The sequence below is a fragment of the Malurus melanocephalus genome, unplaced genomic scaffold (assembly GCF_030028575.1).
Source record: "Malurus melanocephalus ecotype Western Australia unplaced genomic scaffold, MMel_1.1 scaffold_241, whole genome shotgun sequence".
In the NCBI taxonomy this organism is placed as follows: domain Eukaryota; kingdom Metazoa; phylum Chordata; class Aves; order Passeriformes; family Maluridae; genus Malurus; species Malurus melanocephalus.
The window spans coordinates 1150232-1163046 of NW_026623473.1; the positions used below are offsets into that span (position 1 = coordinate 1150232).

General features: G+C 34.4%; 1 protein-coding gene across 4 annotated transcripts in view; it reads left to right on the top strand.

Annotated features, from left to right (window-relative positions):
* The window catches only part of LOC130578812 (cationic amino acid transporter 2-like), a 47922-nt gene extending 35404 nt beyond the window's left edge, over window positions 1-12518 (top strand). For 3 of the 4 annotated variants that reach the window (XM_057375173.1, XM_057375172.1, XM_057375175.1), the window contains 8 exons: window positions 1711-1876; window positions 2227-2363; window positions 3001-3223; window positions 5759-5898; window positions 9590-9692; window positions 10861-11060; window positions 11354-11520; window positions 12116-12518. In XM_057375173.1, coding sequence (XP_057231156.1) covers window positions 1711-1876; window positions 2227-2363; window positions 3001-3223; window positions 5759-5898; window positions 9590-9692; window positions 10861-11060; window positions 11354-11520; window positions 12116-12310 — 1331 coding nt within the window. In that variant the 3' untranslated portion in view covers window positions 12311-12518. Of the gene's footprint in view, window positions 1-1710; window positions 1877-2226; window positions 2364-3000; window positions 3224-5758; window positions 5899-6269; window positions 6407-9589; window positions 9693-10860; window positions 11061-11353; window positions 11521-12115 lie in introns of all 4 variants that reach the window. The other variant, XM_057375174.1, reaches the window with a different exon arrangement.
* The last annotated feature ends 297 nt before the right edge of the window (window positions 12519-12815 follow it).

The window sequence follows — 12815 nt, forward strand, 5'->3', positions numbered from 1 at the left end:
CCTCTTCCAAATCCTGAGGTTTTTTGTCTTTACTCATGTGTAAGGCTTTTAAATCATCAAAACTGACACCAGCTACATGCTATTTGATGGGTCAGAAAGCAAAAAAGTACTGCAACTTATTTCCATATTTGCATTTAACAATTATTTTTACCACACAGAAATGTTCTTACTGCCTCTGGGAGTGGAGACAGCAAGAAGTATATTCCAAAATGTGTAATTTGTTTTCAGGCAATATTAGAAACATTTCAATATTCAGCACTGGTGTCTTACCCATATCTCATATACTTGTCGTGCTCAGTCTTTCTTTGGATTAAACCAAAGCAGGAGCTTTTCTTCTCTGCACAGTGAAACTAAGTTATAGGACATAACCTGTTCTCTGGTTCTTATGTTCTGAGTGGTTTTTTTTTTTTGAGACAGGAAAATATTTATGATCAGCCTATTGCAAGAATGAGTGACCAATGCATCTGAAGATTTATTAGGTCTCTGTACATAAAAGGATGGCTTCCTACAGTTAAGGAAGATCTGGGAGTTTATTTGACTAGGTTTAATCCAGCATCCTGCCATGTTTGTGGCTCAGAGTTGCCTTTAGGACCAGTTCAGATCTTTATGTCCTCAGGAGGGGTGGGAATGAATTTGGAATATAACTGGAGCAGACTTTCAGTTTCACCTCTTCCAAAGAAAGAAGGAAAAAATAACACTTTGAGAAGCAGAGTAAAAAAACAAACCAAACTGTACAGTACTAGTTTAGATGCTGGCACCTTCTATATTTTCTCCATGCCACTGTTGTTTTGGAACATTAGAGGCTCTTGATAGAAGAGGAAATGTTTCTCCTGTTGTTCACCATTGCTCCTGAGTTTTCATTTGTGTCCTATYTTCTTATCCCTACCATGGCTCCTTCTGCACTCCTTTTACATTTGTACTGCAAATTGCCTCTCCAGGTGTCTGTGATAGGGAACCAAACCCCCAGTGACTGAACTGGGTGGAATTCACCACCGCTGAGAGAAGGGGCAGGGGGGATGGCTCAGGATTGTGTAGGCTGAGCAGGATACAGTAATTGGATTGTGAGCCTGTGCAAAGCTGAATCACAGGAGTAGCAGGTGATGTTTTACAGAAAATGGATTTTAAAAATGCACATAGTATGATTTACACTGCATTAGGCTGATTGAGAGTGACACTGCCTTTTTGRGAAAAACTGAGCTGAAGAAAGCATACACCTATTTCTAATAAAAATGCCATGGGTGAAGAAAACCTGAGCAGCTCATAAGATAATTTGTGTTCGGATAAGATAGCAAATATCTCATTAGTGGAGTCAGAAACTTTTTAGACATTATTGTGAGAGGCTTAAAATTTTCAGACTTAATCTCTAAATAATGAGGGAAAGTATGTATGGAAATGCTTAGAGTGCAAAAACCTGTGAAAACATTCCAATTGTAGTTAATTTTTTCTGATCTGCTCACTGCCTGCTCTTCCATTCAACTGTTAGTACATATTAAATTGTTAAAAATCTAATGTTCAAGTAGAAYCCTGATGGAATATCATGTCTAGCAAGTTTGTGCTAATGCTTTTTAAAAAAATCTGGTGATGCTTTTTTGATATTATTCACAGTACTTGCACATATATATACCTTCCTTTGCATGTATACCTTCTTTAAAATGCCATTTTATTAGTACACTGGACCATTTACATCTATAAAATATTTTTATTTTACAGGTCTTTTATCTTTTGGAGTAAAAGAGTCTGCATGGGTGAATAAAATTTTCACTGCTATTAACATCTTGGTCCTATTCTTCGTTATGATTTCTGGTTTTGTGAAAGGAGAAGTTGACAACTGGAAAATAAGTGAAGAATATCTCAGAAACCTTACTGCAATAACAGAGTAATTTTTAAAAATCTATTTACTTGCTCGTATTCCAAACAGTTTTCTATTACACATGCTTTATTAGTAATAAACACCATTAGTGTTTTAATATGTTTTGTCACAAACTTCAAAGCAARTAAGATGATGGCTTCTTGATTCAGATATTCTTCCTTTTGCTGTTATTTTTGTCTTTCTTATAAGCTTGGACATAAAAATGTCATATCATGCAGTTTTGTAAAGCATTCCTCTGTCATCATAAGAACAGTGACAATTTTTCCAGAGTTGTAGGGTAAGAGGGTGTATGTATTTATTCTACCAATAATGAAAAAAATAAAATTATCTTTGTGCTGTATTCTTGTTCTTTATAGGAACCGCACATCCTATGAAAATGTGACAAGTATATATGGGAGTGGTGGCTTTATGCCATACGGTTTCACAGGAACATTGGCTGGTGCTGCAACCTGTTTTTATGCTTTTGTAGGATTTGACTGCATTGCAACAACTGGTAAAGTATTTATACATGTGTGTTTATGTGTTTAACATGGGGTTTTTTTACAAAGAACCACAAACAATATAATAATTACTCTACTTTGCTTTCTTCCAAAGCTCTTTTCAGTCAATGTAGAATGACTCAAAGTTCATTCCTGAACATGGCTATCATTCTGAGAAGGAGATTTTGTTTATTTTACTCCTGTTCTAAAGAAATTAATTGTTGCTCTCTAAGCCTGGAAAGTGCTTAGGATCCAATTTTTCTGCTCAAATACACTTTTTGCTCACTTTCACAATTATCAGAAACAAGATGTCTTTTCTAGTGGCTTGCTTGTGTATGGCTGATAAAGAATGAGTACATTGAACTTACAAATGTAGGTGAATGACTAAAAATAATAGCCTTACAGTACTCTGAATATACAATGTATTTTATGACCTTTAATTTACCTGTATTTTAGTGCAATTTCTGACAAAATACTGAGTTCTGTTCCATATCTCTCAGTTTATTTTATTCAGGTTTTTAAAACTTCTATTACAGATATGATTCCCATGATTTAGATTAACAAGTGATTTGTCTTTGATGTTATCTTTTAAAGCCGAAGGGGAAAAATAATAAGAATTTTTGGTGGGGCATTTTCTTTTCTTTCTTTCAGGAGAAGAGGTCAAGAATCCTCAGAAAGCCATACCCATAGGAATTGTGGTGTCCCTGCTTGTCTGCTTCATGGCCTATTTTGGGGTTTCAGCTGCACTGACACTAATGATGCCATACTATCTGCTAGATGAGAAAAGTCCCCTGCCAGTAGCATTTGAATACGTTGGATGGGGTCCTGCTAAATACGTTGTAGCAGTGGGATCCCTCTGTGCTTTGTCCACAAGGTAARGACATTGAAATACAAATTTTATTTGGGAAAAGCTAATGAATAATATATAACGTTTATATGTATATTCATGCATTCATTTTGAAAGCTCAATCCATGAAAAGAAATAGCAATAAGTATTATATTAATAATTATAAACAAGTTTTAAACTTATCAGGTCTACAAGACAGTAACTGTGTTTGCTTAGGTTCCTTTTTTTTTTTTTTTTTTTTTTTTTTTTTTTTTTTTTTTTTTTTTTTTTTTTTTTTTTTTTTTTTTTTTTTTTTTTTGCAAGTGTAATGTTATTGAGCTCTACCTCTTTGGTAGAAACTTATTACCTCAATTTTTTTAAAAAAATCCAAATATTTTCAAACGTATGACCTGCAAGTTATCTTTATTAACTGACAGGGTAAATGTCACCCATTTTGTCCTTTTTCACTGTTCATTCCCAGTGACTCAGCAGCTTTATGGGCTCTGTGTATTTGCAGGCAAAACTCAAGACATGATTAACTAGCTCCACTCCTCATCTTCATTGCCTGTCTCTGTTTCCCTCCAGTAGCCAGCCTGTCTTCTGATATCATCCCTTCCTGTGGTTTCCGTGTGGGTATTTGAGATGTAGATTATAGCTATGGAAATATTGTAATTTATTCCCCTTTGTGAAACTGTGAATGTAGCCTTAACAGGTTACTTTGATTACAAAGATCAGGGAGGGCATGAGATGTATTAATGTGTGTTCAGATATATCACACTCCAATTGTAATGTGGTATAAACACTTTAATAAAATAGAAAAATTCTTGATACTTGAATTTAGGGATAGAAAAATACTGATGCCAATCTTTTACCTGAGCTTATGTAAGTGAGGAGTCACTTACATGAGCTTCAGGGGTAAGAACACTGGCTGCCTTTCCACAAAGGAAAACAAGTCGCCTGTGGAAGCACTAATACTAAACACTAAGCACTGCAACATAACCCTGTAAGCAATAGCCTGAATATGAGCTAGTTGATTGTGGGCAATGGTTTAAAGGAAAGCAACATTTGGATGTAGGAGGGTATAGAAACATGAAGTAGTTCTAGAAAGACATTAAAAGAATTGCAGGTCTGGCTGAAGAATGTCACAGTTACACAGTTCATCCTGGGATTATGGTTATTTTCTACATAGTTGTCATTGTCCTCTCAGTTTGAAGGGTTTCATTGATTTTTTTTCTTTACATTGATAAATAGTAAAAGTTACATATAAGAAACTAGATTAAAGAAGTTACTTCTGGAAAGCAAAGTGAATGAGATGGTAGAATGCCTTTTAGAAAATTGAACTGTTGGTCTCTTTTTGCAGTGTATTCTGAGGAATTATATTTACTCCTGTGGAGAGATTAATCTTTCAATCTGTTGACTGATCTTAGTTTAGAACAAAACAAAGGAAACTGTATTTCATACTCTGAGTTTAGAGGTATAACTAAGAAAAAACATTTGGATGATTGCTTTTGGTCCATACAGTTTGCTCTGACTGTGCTATGTCATGAACATGCTTCGTTGGGGCAAAGATGTTTGTTAATATTGCCATTATGTATGCGACTGTACTTAAAGAAGGGCAGGACTAATGAATTTTACAAAGCTAATACAACAAAAAACCTTCTGGAATGTACCTTCTTTTTGGAAGGTACTCATACATCAAAATCAGTTCATTTGCATTTAAACTTCTCTCCTGCCTAAATTTAAACCTTGTGTCCCACAAGCATTACACTTAGCACCTGTGTTGTGTAAGAGCTGTACCTTCTTTAAGTGATCTACTTGTTTTTCTAAAGAAAGGGAACTGTACACCTGGTTAAAAACTTGTGACTTGCTGCAGAGGTTATACTGGCTATACCTTTTGTTTTCTTAATTAAAATTATTTCTCTTTGAGGAAAATAAACAACCTAATCTAAGAAGTATGTTTAAGAGCTTCAAGATATCAATAGTTTAGAAGCTTTATGTGTTCTGCTAATAACAAATCTAAATGAATTAGCTTTACTTCTCCCAAACAAGGAACAATCTTAATAAAGCTTGCCTAGTGGTGCTTTAATTGAAAGAATTAATCTGCCCAAGTATACTTGTATGGTGCTTACTTTGAATTACTATTAATCAGCAGGCTCCTGTGGAAATATAGACAGTGAGGGATGCTGCTTATGCTTATTTATTTGCTGCTGCTGACTGACAGACTTCCTCCAGGAAGACTAAAGCTTAATTGCATAGTTAGTGTGATCCGGAACATGTAGCGGGTCCACTAACTCCCAAGAACTACAGTGATGGCAAGACTTACCTTGCCAATCTGGATTCTATCTGATAAAGCAATTTAATTACCTAAATTAATGTAATAATAATAATAATCTTTGCAGTAAAAAAGTAATCTATTTGTGTCTGATCTGTAGTACCTTGGGCTATGGGGCTTTCTGGTTTTGTCTTACAACCATACATTTTGTTTCTATACATGCCATTAAATAACATTTTTTATCATGTCCATGAATACAAACTCTGCATGAATTGTGTTTGCCATGTTGCATGTCTTTGCTTTTTACTCAGTCTTCTTGGATCCATTTTCCCAATACCACGTGTAATCTATGCTATGGCGAAGGATGGGTTGCTTTTCAAATGTCTAGCTCAGATCAATTCCAAAACGAAGACCCCACTAGTTGCTACTCTATCGTCTGGTGCAGTAGCAGGTGAGACTAAGAGTTGATCCTTGTAAAGAAAGGTGCACTGCTAAAYACATTGCATATATGGGAATAAATTACTTTTGTGCAGCTTTGATTTGCTTTGGACTGAAATGATCAAATCTGCTTGTTGCTAGGTAGTCTACCAGTAAGACATTTCTCTACCACAGATTTTATTTCATGGTTGATCTCAAGTTATTTCAAAGACTAGGGTCAAAACAAACAACAATCCAAAACCAARAACAGCAATACAGAGCCTAAGCAAAACTATACCTAAACCCATTAACTCCTTCAAGCTTTCTTTTTGTGTAGTTTGGTTTACCAGTAAAGCATTGTGCTTTTAATAACCTGTATTTGAACTATACATTTTTCTGTTCTAGTCTTCTCGGCTCTATGTTCCCTTTGCCCCGAATTCTGTTTGCCATGGCACGTGATGGTTTACTCTTTAGTTTTCTTGCCAAAGTGAGTAAGAGGCAGGCACCAGTTTCTGCCACCTTGACAGCAGGGGTCATCTCTGGTAAGCTCTCAAAGCCCGTGTTATTTAAAACTGAGATTTAAATACTCCTATGCACGTGCATGGTACTTCACATTTTTTAAGAGGGCTGCTTGTCAACTTCCCTTGCATGTACAATGGGAATAAAATTACTGAGTAATCAACTGGTGTAAGAACTCCAGATCAAGTCAATCATGGTGGTGGTGATGGCCTTAATACCACAGAATTAAATTTTTAWTTTTTTTTTTATATTAACCCCTGGTATAGTGAATAAGCTTGTTACTTAATCTGAGTCCCTTAGGCTGATGCTCTGTTTACAGGACTTCCTTGTCTGATGTAGATAACTATATATTTACTACATCCATAAAGGGGGAAAAATAACTGTAACATTTTTTATTATGAGATATAAGGAAAACAATTACATTTGCAGCAGGACCAATTTTTGTGTAAAATACAAAGTTTTTTTAAATTGAATTCCAAATAAAATGATTCTGTCATTGTATAGGCTTACCAAGTTACGGTTGAGGAGCATGTGTGTGTTGGGGGGGTTATGTGTCTGCATGTATATGTATACACATACATGCCTATGTATATTTTACCAAAACAATATTTTGGGAGCTGTTGCCAGCTCTTAATGTCAGTTCTTAACATGCAACTGATTCACTTTTGTCCATACTTCTTGCAGAGGTACATGTAGCTGTGACCAAATGTCATCATTTTAGTGGGATGCCTCATCACCCAGGAAAACTGGAAGCTTTAGAAGTATTTAAATCAAAGGCAAATAAATAAGTTTTTAAGTAGTTAAAACATGAAATACATGCCTTAGAACTTTAATTTTAGCCAAGGTTGCTAAATCTCAAATAAGAGGTTCAGAAATGAGACTAAAATATTTTTTAGTCAGGGTCATCCTCCGATGCCACAAGACTGGAACTGCTCACACTGCGTATTTGACAATAATGCGGAAAGATATGATCATTGTCCAGATAGTTCCCACACGTAGCATTATTATCACTTCCCTTCTCTTTTGTCAGAGCACAAATCGATTGCTTAGCATTACCTTTATTGTTTCAGCTTTATATAATTTGAATTTATCTTATTGACATATTCTCCTCTAATAATTTGGAAGTGTAGATTTGTGGGATGAAATCAAGATCTTTATCTGAAATGACAGTAGTGATGAGAAGAAAGAATAGTTTATTATGCAGCTGGTGAAGTGATTGATAAAGTTATAGAGCCCTGCCTATATCTCTGCAGCAGCTGACTTTGGATGGCTTTTAGGCAGTCTAGGGAATTTGGTGCATCTAACAGCTCACCAAAAAACACTTTTATCTATTGCTGGAGAAAGAGTGATTTCTTCTTCTAATTTTTTCTTAAAAAATCCATATTTGGTAATTCATGATCATAAATAATTTTGCCAGAATAGTTATGGATGTAGGMAACAACTTATATTACCTGACTTTCCTATTTATTTGTAGCATGAATAGTTTTACAGCTGCAAGAAATATTAAGGAGATGAGATGTTTAAATTAAAGTTGTCAGTTTAAGAATACAGCTGAGGCACATGTTATGTGACTGACCTTTTCACAGGTGGTAATCACCATGACAAAACTCTGCACATAGCAAAATGTTTTGGCATCAGTTCAGTTTCAGAATAAATGGATCTACTGTTATCTCTTGGAACAGAACTGAGAGGTGGAAAAGAAGTACTCTGCATTTCTTTCTCTTAGTAAGAGACTTGYAGATGTTTTCCACTTTGTTTCTAAAGTTAAAGAATATCTGGGCTATAGAGTASCCTTTTGAGTCTAGGATTAAAAATTAAATATAGCTACTATACGTGAGGTTTTAGTAAGTTCTGTTCTTCCTTAATTTTGCTCTTTAGAGCATGAAAAGCAATGAGGTATTCAAAAATCTGGTCTGGAAATCGGTTTTCTTTTTTACTTAGGAACATCCACTCCTTAAAGAAAACAGGATAATCTTTTTTAATTAGAAAAAGAGAGTTAGAAATGAACATAATTTCTATTATATAGAAATTACATAAAAGTTCTGTAACCCAGCAATCTTGTTTTCAGAAAATCACATTTTGCTTCCTCCTTCAGGATCAAATACCAAGGGAGTATATGTCTGTGTGTTTGTGCACTTATGAAGATGTCTACAAATACATTAACAAACACCTACCATAAATGTTAAATACAATTTTTTTGAATATAGAATAATTTGGATGTGAATATACACACAGTGTATAAAAACTACATTTAATATTTTTTTTTGATGTTGAGATTACTGATGATTCAAAAAAAATGCATCTCAATAGTATTAATAAAATAAAAATATTGAAAGAGGCTCTGAGTACATGTATTTCAAATCAATTGGTATTAGCCTTTCATTTACAGATAGTTTCTGCTAATGTCTTTATGAGCAATGTGCTTCTGTGTGCAAATAGACAAAAGAATACATTCCAGAATCTCCAATGAATGTGACATTCGCTTTTATAAACACAAGATTTCTATAATTACTTCCACTAACATGGAATTTTCTGCCTCTGAGTTCACTGATTTTAGGAATATTAATTGACAGATGTTACTGGTCCTTCCCGAAGGTAAATTGAAAACTACTTTTAGTAAGAAAACCATTTAAAAAACCCTCCACAAAACTATTTTATTGGAGACAATTCCTGAAACTCCTCCTCATGCAGAGCTTTTTCCCAGTCCCATTTCAGAAAAATTACTTTTTCTCAGTTTGGCAATGAGATTCATCCTTTCAACTTTGGTGAGATTCTGCTGCAGTATCTGAAYTTTATGGTATAAAATATATTTCTAATATGGCCCCAATCTGACAATATGTGTGTCCGAATAAGCCAAATACAAGCATTTGATTATGCAGCATGACTGTGTGACTTTTCAGTGCCTATCTATACGAATGAGATTGCCAGCTGTAGAGAATTAGGTCTGGAATTATACTAGTAGCTTGAAACATGTGGGTTTAAGGATTATCATTATTTCACTCATGTTGCTGTCAGTAAAACAGTAAGTTACACTGCAGACGAATCTGAAAAACTTAGATTAATATATCTTAATATTAATCTTGGCACTTATGGTTAGACTTGATGATCTTAAATTTCTTTCCCAACCTGAATGATTCTACGATTCTGTGTCAGTCTCATGGATTTTTTTTCCTTTTCTTTTTTTTTTTTTCTTCTTTTTTTTTTAGCTGTAATGGCATTTCTGTTTGACCTAAAGGCTCTAGTGGACATGATGTCTATTGGCACACTTCTTGCTTATTCACTTGTAGCAACCTGTGTCCTCATTCTTAGGTGAGCCAAAAACATCTGTTGTATTCTGCTGTGGTTTTTTTCTTGTTGGGCAGTAAATAAACAGAAACCTTATTTACAAAACATGTTTTTTTTCTAGATAGACAATAGCTGTAAACATATAAATTGTTTCTAAGAAGCAGTGACTCCTCAAAGAAAACAATGATATATAGTTTTATAATTATAGCAGTGAGGCAGGTCAAAAGTTGTGTTGAAATCCAGACACCTTTTATTTTCCAGAAGAAATATTGGTCCAAGCATTAGTCCCAAAGRTACTAGATATGAGCTTGTGTACAGAATTCAGTGAATGATATTTTGATATGAATACAATCTATATTATACATCAGGCATATTGCATTTTGGGGAAAGGTGTAGATGTTCTAGGCAGTTTATGTGATTAACAAGTTCAAGTGGTTGCTTTGCATTGTCCTAGTCAGAAATGAAAGACCAGACAAGTGTTTCAAGATGTGGTGGCCCTAGAAGAGAGTGGAATTATTATCACTTAATGAGTGAGACCATAAATACTTCTCAGTAAAACTAGTATCTGTCATGTTTGTAAACATATGGAATAATATATTGCTAGCTACAGCTCACTTTATTATGTTCTATTTTACAAAAGTCAGCCTTTATTACTTAAGGCTAAGTAATTAACTTTGAAAAGTATTAAGAGCTTAAATTCGGCTCTAATTCATTGTTGCAAAAATTTATACTTTGTAAGAGAAGGTTATTTTACCTCAAAAGATCTTATTTACCACACACATTTTTTAAAATACACTTAAAAGCAAACAAAGCAGACGTAAAATTTCAGTTAATGCCAGTTTAGAAGCCTCYTAGAGTATGGGAAGCAAGTCAGAAACGAGCTCCCTTACTCTTTCCTTGCTGTTGACTACCAGATCCTGTCCTTTATTTCTGTACAAGATTGATCTTTGGTGCATTCAGGTAGCTTAAAAAACTGCCAAAAAATTTCTCAAACCCACCCAAAAAATGAATTGCAGTAGTATTTTATATATGAGAGTGACTAATAATGCTGTTGCAGTGCAGTTATAACTTGGGAAATTCTAAATCTCTACGGAAAAGAATTTAGTACTTACATACAGTCCTGGAGTCATATTGCTTCAAATCTGGAGGTATGCTGAATAGTTTTTTATTACTCTCTTTGTTTTATGCATAGGTACCAACCCACCTATGAGGGACCAAAATACTCTCCAGAAAAAGCAGCTTTGGCTGCAGCTGAAAGGGAATCTGCAGTAAGTGAGTCACGGATAAACATGATAGAAGAGAATCGCTTCCATCTTCAGGCCTTGATGAATCCATCCAGTTTACCAACTGAGCAGACTGCAAATATAGTTAACTTTTTAGTGGGTCTCTTAGGTAAGTCCTGTCCAAACTCATACCTGTATTAACATAAATAGAATTTTATTAAAGACAGAATTAAAAATCCACTGATATCATGCCTTCTCTCAGTCATACCAAATGTGTCATTTGGTGCTTTTATGCTTCTTGATGGGTTGATCTAATCTGTAATCATTTGCATTATAATCACTGAATTAAACATATTCATGATAACAGTACATATTGAAGCTAGCTATCACTTTCTTAAAGGTCACTTCCTCTTCAATTCTGAAATTAAGTGCCCTCTGTCTGTAATTTTGTTTTTCATACAGCTTGCTTGATTTGTGGCTTGAGTGTCCTCATTACATATGGGATTCATTTTATTGCTAAGTTGGAGCCGTGGAGTATTGGCCTTCTTGCTTTGTTGGTGGTATCCTTTGTAGTTACCGTTCTCCTCATCCAAAGGCAGCCTCAGAACCAGCAGAAAGTAGCCTTTATGGTGAATAACTTATTCTCTGTTACTTTCTAATGAGAGCTTTGGATGGATTCTGACAAGTGGGTTGGATGGATTCTAACAAGTGGGAGAGAGAACTTAGAAACTGGAAAACAACTCAGAAACTGATGAGTGTACGATAACTTGTCTGTGTATTCTGCAATTCTTTGGACCTCAATACAAAGTATAAGTCCTTTCATTTTCCACTTTCATTTATATTCTAAGCTATTTAATGGAAGTAATGAAGTATAGTGATGAAAGTTAAGGAATATGGTGGAGCTGGGGAAGCATTTCAGTATAAGGGAGTAGTTATATTGTTTTTCAGCTATAAATACAGGAATTGATTAGTATATGTTCAGCATAAACTGGAAAGCTTTTCTAAAGCCTTGGAGAATATATATTAAACATAATGTTTAGAAGTTTAAGATCTGTAGAAACTGTTGGTTAAACCCAGTGAAAATTTCACTACATTACAAGAGCAAAAAAAATTAAATTCTTCATTAGGAATTACATTTGTAACCTCTAGCTTGTGTTATAAAACTGACATGTGACATGCAAAAAATATATATTTAACACAAATATATTAAATATTTCCTTTTAGGTTCCACTATTGCCATTTTTGCCATCATTCAGTATACTGGTAAATATTTACTTGATGGTGCAATTAAGTGGAGAAACTTGGATCAGATTTAGCATCTGGATGGCACTTGGTATGTACTTCTGCTCATTTCAGTCATTTCATAAACTAGAATTCATGAATCCCACCTTAAAACATAGTTTTTCTTCAAATATTTGAAAAAATCTCAGTGCTTTAATAAAAGCCAGCTAATATTTCTGATCAAAAGAAGAGTAAGCTTCGGAAGAAGTATTTCTATGCAGTCAAAATTGTAAATAAAGCTTTTAAGTAACAAGAGGAATTCCAATATACCATGACTTTTTTTCCTGGTATGTATAGCCAAAATTTTATATAAACCTGCTTGTAAGAGGTTTCTTCCCTTGTATCAGTCCTTCATCTTTTAGATCTAGACATAAATTTATTCTATCAGTCATACTACATGTGTTAGCATTAATTCTATCTAGACATAAATTAGAGATAGTAGTTTCCATAATCTACAAGAGCAGTTAATTATGCAAAAATGATGCACTGGAATTTACCACAGAAACAGGGAACACTTGAAGCATGAGCTCTGATTCAGATATCTGAAGAAGAAAATTATTTTGCAAAACCTGTTCAGCTAGAGAGGTGTAACTACTTTTTAGTGCACTGCTTGCCTGAAAACCCTATGAACTTTTTTTTTTTT